The sequence below is a fragment of the Megalops cyprinoides genome, chromosome 9 (genome assembly GCF_013368585.1).
Source record: "Megalops cyprinoides isolate fMegCyp1 chromosome 9, fMegCyp1.pri, whole genome shotgun sequence".
NCBI classification, from domain to species: domain Eukaryota; kingdom Metazoa; phylum Chordata; class Actinopteri; order Elopiformes; family Megalopidae; genus Megalops; species Megalops cyprinoides.
In genome coordinates, this window is record NC_050591.1 from 1,947,909 (window position 1) to 1,957,529 (window position 9,621).

Below are 9,621 nucleotides of genomic sequence, written 5' to 3' on the forward strand. Positions count from 1 at the left end.
TACGTTAAACGTATTGTGATGTTTTAATGTAAGTAGTGCAAATTGCTGGGGAAAAATACAAAAATACTTTCGATACCTTGGTCTCATACAGTAAAAGCTTCGTCTACCGTTTCGATTCAACTACTTCCTTATTATTATCTCAAGTGGAGGTGACGTACTTCCTGTTCGAAAGTGGCGCTCCACTCGCCCCATGGTCTGCAGCCAGACCCAGAGCCATGTACGGCTCTGGCCAGACCCTTCTGTCCTTACTACTCGCTCGCATACTCAATAGTACTTACTACAGTAACGGTCGGGTAGTACGTTCTTAACCGACGTTAGTGCATACTGAGTATTAGGATGCAGCCAACATCACTACATCTCCCACAATCCTTCACGCTAGGAGGAGCGTGCGTAATGATATAACCTTACTGAAAAGGGTCAGGGAGCTGCCTGGGTAATAATGGCTGTATGTGTATAAAGGAGTGATTAAAAAGAGCCTAAAAGACGATAACAGGCTTAAGGGAAGAAGTTACCCAAGGTAAGACGGGCGGTGGGACAGTGAACAACTTTGCGAAATAAATCTGTTTGAAAATGATGCTGTTTAGCTCAGAGAGAAGGGAGCTGCTACCAGTTAATTAGCTAGATTGTTTATTTGGATAGCGACCTTGTTAGCAAACTGTATTAGGTAACGGTAGCTAGGTAGCTATCTACTTTAGCTAGCTTATGAGACTACATAGCCATCTTGCTAATGCAGCGGGCTTCATCCCGAATTAAACAACTAACTACATAATAGTACCGAACCGCCCTTAGTAGACATACAGTAAATTGTCAATGAAAGATCTCATACGCAGAGTAAATATAGTTAACTTGCTAACTGTGTAAGCCAGCAGTCACTGTCAGCGTGGGATAACTGAGTTAGCTAGGTATCCAGTTAACTAGCTAACCAGCTTCCTTGCTGGGTTCCTAAGGTGTTAAATCAGATGTCTGTGATTGACAACTTCCCTGACAGCAGTGCAGCGGCAACAGTACATATTTTGTTTGAGATGTTTAGTATCTGACGTGTTTTGTACATAACAGAGGTAGCTACTGCTTGTGTCCAAATGAGGTTAGATAAATAACAGAACGATATGGGTGTCTAGATGGCGAGGGTGCCCTTTCACACTTTTGAACCATGACAGATTAATTTAGATAGCTGGCTATAATCGATTTTTCTGAATTTGTCTGGATAATTGTGGGCGATTTTTGCGGACAAGTTTTGGTTTATTTTAATTTAAACATAATACGACGTTAGTCATACAATAGAGAAGCTGACAGCTTCTCCTCCATTTTCTCCTCTAAGTTAGGTAGACAGTCTTTGTGAAATAAACAGTCGTGACACCCATATATTGAGAGTTATGAGTCGCACTCACGCTGTAGACACCACAGTGTTTTAATTAACGACATTGTCTCGGTGTCTTTGCGTCACTAGCCTCATTTCTCATTCTCATTTCTGATAAATATTCATCACTACTCAACATCACTATGCATAGCTTGAAACAGTTTATTGCACAAAGCATATTTACAATTGCTGAGCTGTAAGTGATCATGGCATGTATCTGGGACGAACTATACACATTAGGACCTTGCTAACCATGTGGCACACCCTGAATTATCTGTTTATGATTTTGCACCACCCCTGAGGTATTATTGTATTCTTCTAGGTTGCCGGCCACAATGAGCATTTTCCAAGACCTGAAACCCCCCTCCTTCAGCAGTTGATAACCTGATGAATGGGTGGGAAATGACGGACAGTGTCAGAACCTTCCTCCATGATGCTGCGATGGTGAGTGCAGTCCTCCTTGCTCCTCTGTAATCTGCTTTCAGGGGTGGTTGTATACAGATGGAAAATTTATGAGGCGTACCAAGAATTGATTATGTGTTACTGCATAGCAGATGCCCTTATCCAGAAAATGGATATATATTCATGTACTTTTTGATTTACTCAAGTAATTCAGGTTAAATACCTAATTTAAGGGTTCAACAGCAACACCATCTCCCCGCCCCCCAACTACAGCCCAAAGAAGAATGGGTGGGTCACCCTGAGAGAGACCATTGACTTTGACAAATAAGCACTGTTCCAGGGGAATCCTTTGATATTCTGATATCCAAACACCTGCTAGGCTCAGGTTAAATGATAATCGGAAGGTAAACTGCTGGTAACTTTACACAGAGTGGCCCTTGGTGCTGTTGTATAACACATTTTTCCCTGCATGCAGTGGGAAAGGCTACTTCATTGTAGCTTTGAAAACAAAGCTAGACAATGAAGTTTGCAGTTATGGCTGAGTTTCAGAGTTTCACTGATTTGAATATGTGGAACGTTAATGGAATCTAATGGCTATCTTTTAAATGATTCACTGTCAATAGGCTATAATCATTGACTGGCATTGAACCACATACTACTGGTCAAACTCAGTGCTTATCTTGCGTTTTTGCCTTGAGCTTTATCGCTCCTTGTTTCTAGACAAGTCGGCTCTGGAATAGTCTCAAATGAGAACGGCCACAGGCACACAGCACTGATTTGTGTTTGCATGTACCCCTGTCACTAATGCAGCTAAGCTAGGGATGTATGCTGTAATAGGCAGGCAGCTGTGATTGTGCACTCACTTATGCACAGGAAATTCTATGATCTGTAATGCCACTGAAACTGCCCAGCGTTGGGTTGATGATGCATGGTCCGGTTCAGTATGGTTCTGTTTGTGCCTGCACTTCAACAGGGGATTAAGGACTCCATTTTGGGAATCAGGACCGTCTCCAAACTGGACGCCCGCATCCAACAGAAGAGGGAGGAGCAGAGGCGGAGGCGGGCCGGGGGGGTGCTGGCACAGAGGCGGGCGCAGAGTGAGGAGCGCAAAGTGGAGAGGTACAGGGTATGCTGTCCCAGTGGACAGCACCGCATGCTTCCAAAAACATCATGCCTCTTCCTGCCAGAGTTAACAGCTGGTTTTGCCCAGGCCTCAAATTCATATGCAATCTATCAGAGCCATTCCCTTGCAGAATGTGGTTAAGTATAGTGTTATGCTTACTGGAAAGGGGGGGGGGGGGCTATCTCTTGCTGCGTAGTGATGTCAGCTGTGTGTGTCAAATCAAAGGAACAAAACCAAAAAGAGTGCATGTGCAAAGTGTCCATCACCCAAGCCATTTAAAGAGAGGCCAGTGTACTGAGCCTGTGGGCTTGTCTGGCCTCTTCCTCTTGTAGCGTAAAAGTGCTGCTGTTCTGATGTGTCTTTCTTTCTCCCTCTCTTCCAGCGAGTCCAGGCTGGTAAGCAGGATCTTCCAGTGCTGTGCATGGAACGGCGGTGTGTTCTGGGTGAGGCATTCCTCTAACGAAAGCACGGGTGACCTTTACTGGCCCATCTTTGATATGAATACCAGCGCTTCAGATTCTAAAAGTGGAAATACACACACAGGATTGTTTTACATTTCAGACTGCACCCAGGGCCTGCCAGCTTGCCTGTATGCAGTCAGTTTATCAAACCTTGTGGGAACAGACTGGGAATTTGCAGTCCGTGGCACAGAATGCACTCCACTTATTCAGATAGCATGTTCCTGTTTCTGAGATTTTGAAAACGCTATAAACAAAATACACACTATCCAGCCAAAGGCTGAGTTGAACACACAAGTTGAGCATCCCTTGCAGATTTACAGATGCTCAGCACATCCAACTGAAGACTTAAAGCAGGTTTCATTTTCCAACAGATCCACCCTACGTGTGTTTTAGCTTGCTGAATTGATGCATAATTAATAATTATGCCTTTGGTACAGAATTCTTCCCTCAAAAACATGTCTGGGAATTCACAAACTCAAACAAAACATGGACAGCATATCTATGATTTCCTGGCTCTGTGTTTTTTTTTGTGCTTTGCAGCTCAGTCTCTTTCTGTTCTACCGGGTGTTTATTCCACTGCTCCAGACCCTAACGGCGAGGGTTATTGGTAGGTGTGCCCAGTGGGTGGTCTATGGGAGGGGGCGGATATTTGTGATGGTGAGTGGGACTACTTGAACACTGGGTGGAGGTATCTTGTGCTGTTCAAACCAGTCAAAAGACTTTTCTGTCAAAAGCAAAATGGTATGATTGGCTCATGTCATCAAGTCACTGCTGACATGTGGTAGCTGCACCCAGTCCAGGTCTCACAAAGCCCCTCCTCCATTGCCAGCATCCTTTTTCACTAAACAAGCTGAGCTGGACCTGTCATTCAAACGCTGTTTCCTGTCAGGTGATCCTTCCCTCCATGGCGATGTGTGGGCGTGGCTGGAGTTCATTTTGACATCTGTGTTCGGAGCACTCTGGGTGCTGCCACTCTTTGTGCTCAGTAAGATCGTCAATGCCATCTGGTTCCAGGTCAGTCATTCAGAACAGAACTGTTAGGATGCTTGCATATTAGGAGGTTTGCTCTGGTATTCAGATCAGTGCATGTCCTGAATTAGCCATGCTTCATGTTGTGACATTGTCTCATAATACAAGGTATACATTGACAGTTGTGTACACCTTTCTGTCTGAGAATTGTAAAAGTATATATTTTTCTTCTTTTGCTCAAAATAGTTTCTTATCTCTTCAGTATTACTGGTTACGTGTGCAGTAACCAGTGATCGCACTGCCACACACAAAGCAAGTTCCCAGCATTTTCGGTGTATACCATAACACCCTTTTGGGAGATACCAATACAAAAGAAAAAGGAATTTGCTATTTGCAATGTATATGGGAAGTACAGTGACCATAGCAACAGTTATCGTTGGGGTTACACCGTACTGAGACTGAACTACTTCTTATGCCTCCTGTGGGTACTTCCTGTGGCAAACTCTTAAATAGATCAGTGCATGTACTACGCTATCTCTCAGAAGACAATGCACGTTATGGTCAAGTCAGCACACGCTTGTTTCACATGTGTAGTTAGCAGCAACTTTAAAGGGCATGGGACTGAACAATCACATGTAGTTGACCTGGCGCATTAAAATACATGTTGAATGGACTGGAGGAAGGTTGAGAAATATTTAAAAATGAACCTAGGGGAGTGTGTTTGGATGACCATACTTTGCACACCGGTTGAGCAGGCCACACAGATTCACACATGCTCGGTACGTCCAGCCAAAGACTTTCAGCAGGTTTGCTTTTCCCACAGATGTATCCTAGGCACATTTGAACTTATGCTTGTTACCCCAGAGAGCAAAGCCAACCCAAGCAGCAAAGTGAGCTGGTGTGCCATAGAGCGGGATATGGGTGAGTGATGGGGTCCCCCCTGTCTACTGCAGGATATCGCTGACCTGGCATTTGAGGTGTCGGGGTGCAAGGCCCAGCCCTTCCCCAGCGTCAGCAAGATCATTGCGGACATGCTCTTCAACCTGCTGCTGCAGGCTCTCTTCCTCATTCAGGTAAACTTGGCTCCTGCCTCATTGGTAGCTGAACCTGGCTGTTTTTAGTTTACTGCTTTATTTTTTCATTGGTTCATTCCTGCAACCTTCAGTGATGACACCGTAATTGTGATGTTTTTTCAGAAGACGCGTTCATCTACAGCTGCGTTCTGAGAGGCATTCAGAGTCAGTCCAAATTAACTCATGGTTTCTTTTTGTAGGGTTTGGTTGTCAGTCTCTTTCCCATCGATGCCATCGGGCAGCTTGTCAGCCTCCTGCACATGTCCCTGCTCTACTCCCTTTACTGCTTTGAGTACCGCTGGTTTAACCACGGTGAGCACGCTGAAGAACCATCGTTCCATGGCGCTCCATTTACCCAGAGGCACCTTCCTGTATTGTAACATCATTCAGTAGTATTACAACGGGCTTGTACCACAGATTCTTTATACATAAACGATATCGTCATCTTGGTGCATGTCACATTGAAAATTCTGTCTCCACCATTGTTATGGCTACAAGTGTTCTGATTTGCTGGGTTATTATTATGAATGTTCTTTAAGGGGCGTGCACTAAAACAGGACATTCATTGTCTGCATAGGAACACAGACAGCAGGGGAACCTCCTGTTACCAACTGAAACCTTCTAGACAAAGTACGGAAGGAATGCTGAATATGTAGCTGAATATGTAGTCATAATACAGTATCTGTGGTTGTACAAAGTTGTATGTACAAACCCGACCACTTCTGTTTAGGTCTTGAGTGGAGTAACGTGAGTCACTCCACAGGATGTCACAGGATGAGGGCACCTGCTGTAAACAGGAAATGGAATATAAACCTAAGTGGCTGTGACTGTCAGTAAGGGATGTACATGAAGCCCTCCATGTTCATTTCATACTTGTCACAATTTCCTCTGGCCCACAATCCCACACACCCCACCTCCCCACAGGCATAGAGATGCACCAGCGCCTGTCCAACATCGAGAGGAACTGGCCCTACTACTTTGGTTTCGGCCTTCCCATGGCCCTGCTGACCTCGCTTCCATCGTCCTACATCATCAGGTAGGACAGGTCACATGACCCATCTGCATCATCTCATCAGAGCATGGTGCTGTATGGCAAAGCTGCATCAAACCGCACTTGTCCTGTTTTAACCTATGTATGTGTGTGCGTGTGTGTGCATGTGCGTGCCTGCATATATATATATATGTGTGTGTGTGTGTGTGTGTGTGTGTGTGTGATTTATTCTCTAGTGGCTGCCTCTTCTCCATTCTGTTCCCACTCTTCATCATCAGTGCCAACGAGGCCAAGACTCCAGTAAAACCTTAGTGAGTGTTGCTTTCTTATGAATTGCTTCATGTCATTGTCATGCTTTTTGGATTTTTTAAATGCGCAAATGACTTTGGTAATCTGATCTTAAAAAACAACCCTTGAGAAGTTTTGCTTCTAATTCTGGGTTTATTATGACTGTGGATCCTCAGAGACAGGAGTGTAATATTATCTGGGTCTTTTTTCTGTTCTCTCCCTCTTCATCCCCTTACCTCTCTCTCTCTCTCCCTCCCAACTTTGCCCTTCTCTCTCCTTCACTACCTCTGTCCTCTACTCTTTCCCTCTCCCTCCCTGTTTCTTCTACTCTCTCTCTCCCTCCCTCTCTCCTTCACTCCTTTCTCCCTCTGTCCTCCACTCTTTCCCTTCCCTCTCTCTCCCTTTTCCCTTTCCCTCCCTCTCCCCTACTCTTTCCCTTTCCCTCTCTCTCTCCCCCATGCTCTCCCTCCCTCCTCCACTGTTTCTCCCTCCTGTACTCTCTTCCTCTCTCCCTCCCTTCAATTCTGTCTCCTTCTATGCCACAGCCATTTCCAGCTGCGTCTCTTCTCGCTGGTGGTTCTCCTCAGTAACCAGCTGTTCCACAAGACAGTGCACCTGCAGTCCTCCCTAACGTCCTCCACCTCGTCTGAGAGACTGCCCTCCCCCCATGCCTCCCCAGCTCACTAGCACCCCCTGCCTGTGCAGTGAGCTTCACCACATCAGTGCACACATCAGCAGGGAATCGGGGCCAGGGTCCTGGAACTGGAATCTTAATTGCCATGTGGATCCTTTAGGGGTTTGGGTGGGGAGGGGTTTATTACATGACGGTTTCATGATGCCCTTTTCAGTACTGTTAAATGAACTGATGAGTCTTATTTTTAATGTGAATGATGTGAAAGTGTTGGATTGGATTGCCATGTGCCTCAGACCTAGATGTTTTTACTTTTACTTTTTTTGGCTTCTCGGATATTTGTGTGAAGTTTTCATGCTGATTATGTGCCATTTTTTTCTGCGGTTTGGATGTCATTTTCAATCACAGACACACATATGCATTAAGACCTTTTTGGTCCATAGTCAGTGCTCATGCAAAGTAAGCATCAGGTGCAAAATATAAGAATAAGAACACTGAATGAACAAACAGAATGAACTCAAACCAAGGCAACGATCAGATGTTATACAGTCTGGCTGGCGTCACAATATCCTTTCATGCCTGCCATGGCTGTTCCATAGGACTGTTTCCATAAGATGGGCATGGTCACCAGATCGGCAGGTTTCCTTCACGGAGAGGTGCATCCAAGCCAGTGTTTCTGAACCTGTTTTCCAAAGCCGCACTTCACTTCATGGCCAGTGTCTCTTACATGGGCACCACCTGTTCCCTACCTCTTACAGCCCAGCTCTATAAATCTCATATCACAGCAAAAACATTACTGTTTGTGTTTCAAGAAATGTCTCTAACCAAGTCTGATTCTATGAACTAGGCAGACATTTTGCCCCCTCTGTAAATTTCCAAAGTCAAATGGCACTTTTTTTTTAACCTGCAAGCTTCTTTATGAATATAGGGAATAATCCACTGAAGTGGACCTACAATTTTAGAGGGTGAACTTGACTTTGTGTAAGAAAACAAAAGGAAGAAGTTTTTTGAACTGAGTTTTGGGAGAGATGTGTTTTTGTATGTTTAGCCCCGGTGGTCTGATCTGTATGTACCTGAAAAAATATGTCAACAGAATCGTGTCTTGTTGATGGCCTGTTGCTATTCTCTTCACAGAGACTGTCCCACTGTGTTTATTGGCCCAGGCATGTCATATGAGGCCTCCTTTATCAGAGGAGGTTGCCATGGAAAGAGAAAGGCAACACCCTCACATGTTTACAGCTTTCCTTTTAACAGGCAATACAGTTCAGCATTTAAGCTGTATGTATATGCATATGTGTATGTATATGTCTCATTAGAATGTATTCCACCCAGGAAGGAGATGAATGTGTATTATATTTTTATTTTTTTGCAATTCAATCATCATACTTCCGTATGAAGGCATGCATCAGTTGCCTTCTGGCCCTGTGTATGCCCTGATGGCTTTACATGTCGCCATGTTGGTGACCCAACATCCCATATTCATCCTTAGCTGCATTACTGTGTGTATATACTGGATATTACCAAAGTTCTGAAGCCTTTTTTAGCATAATCTGAAGGGCGATCACTAGAGTAGTGAAGAACAATTAGGTTGTAGATGAAGTCAGTTGTTTCTTGGTACTGGAAGAAAAGAAGAAGAAAAGTCTAGACACTTGCAGATTGCTTGCTCAGCTTCCTGTATGGATCGACCATACACTGAAATGCACCGTAGAATATTGGAACTACCATCATGACAGATTCCTCCAGGCTCCAGTCTATCATAATTAGACTTGTTTCAAGGCCATGACTGACAGACTTGCAAGTACTGCATTCTTCATTCAAAGATGGTACATAACTGGACATCTCTGTATTAGCCCCATTTTAAATGCTTACAGGAAATGTGTTTGCGTGTTGCTCATAAGCCACACGTGGTTTGTGAACATTTCTCTTAAGTCCTGACTGAATCACCCTTGATATCGGATCTTAATAACAAGAATTTAATGATGTAAGGAAAGCATATGGTATGCAACTTAATTATTGTGAGGTTTGTAAAAGCATTCTGCTTTCTTTAAATAAAATTATGTCATACAGTGTGCTGGCTTTATGTAATTAACATCACTTTGACTCAGATGTAGCTTGGATAGAGTGCTACACCATAGGGATGTTTTGAGGGTTGTGTGCTAACCATGTTTTCTGAAAATATATTTATGCCAGGTCTTATGAAGCATTTCACTGTAGATGAGTAAAAATAATGTCTTGTTTACAAGGGTGTAATTTTGCATATGGATGCCTACCAATAGCAAACTCGTTCGCATTATCTTTGGAGTGAAGTCATATTACATAATTCCAA

The 9,621-nt window shown here is 44.0% G+C and overlaps 1 protein-coding gene across 2 annotated transcripts; it reads left to right on the forward strand.

Annotated features, from left to right (window-relative positions):
• The first annotated feature begins 384 nt into the window (after window positions 1-384).
• On the forward strand, window positions 385-9,336 carry LOC118783441 (etoposide-induced protein 2.4 homolog). Of its 2 annotated transcripts, XM_036537315.1 has the most exons (11): window positions 386-517; window positions 1,680-1,801; window positions 2,733-2,878; window positions 3,265-3,325; window positions 3,884-3,950; window positions 4,233-4,357; window positions 5,266-5,385; window positions 5,586-5,697; window positions 6,310-6,421; window positions 6,613-6,687; window positions 7,210-9,334. In XM_036537315.1, exons 2-11 carry the CDS (start codon window positions 1,745-1,747, stop codon window positions 7,349-7,351), a joined length of 1,017 nt encoding a protein of 338 aa, XP_036393208.1. In that variant the 5' UTR covers window positions 386-517; window positions 1,680-1,744; the 3' UTR covers window positions 7,352-9,334. The 2 variants fall into 2 exon arrangements, with proteins under 2 accessions (XP_036393209.1, XP_036393208.1); XM_036537316.1 differs by lacking the exon at window positions 6,613-6,687 and having other exon boundaries at window positions 385-517; window positions 7,210-9,336.
• Window positions 9,337-9,621: the final 285 nt, after the last annotated feature.

What these genes read in the sequence shown, in the direction of transcription:
- LOC118783441 (XM_036537315.1), top strand. Translation starts at nt 1,745, where the DNA reads ATGAATGGGTGGGAAATGACGGACAGTGTCAGAACCTTCCTCCATGAT. An exon ending in GAGGAGCGCAAAGTGGAGAG is followed by an intron (nt 2,879 to 3,264) that starts GTACAGGGTATG and finishes CCTCTCTTCCAG; the next exon opens with CGAGTCCAGGCTGGTAAGCA. An exon ending in AAGACTCCAGTAAAACCTTA is followed by an intron (nt 6,688 to 7,209) that starts GTGAGTGTTGCT and finishes TCTATGCCACAG; the next exon opens with CCATTTCCAGCTGCGTCTCT.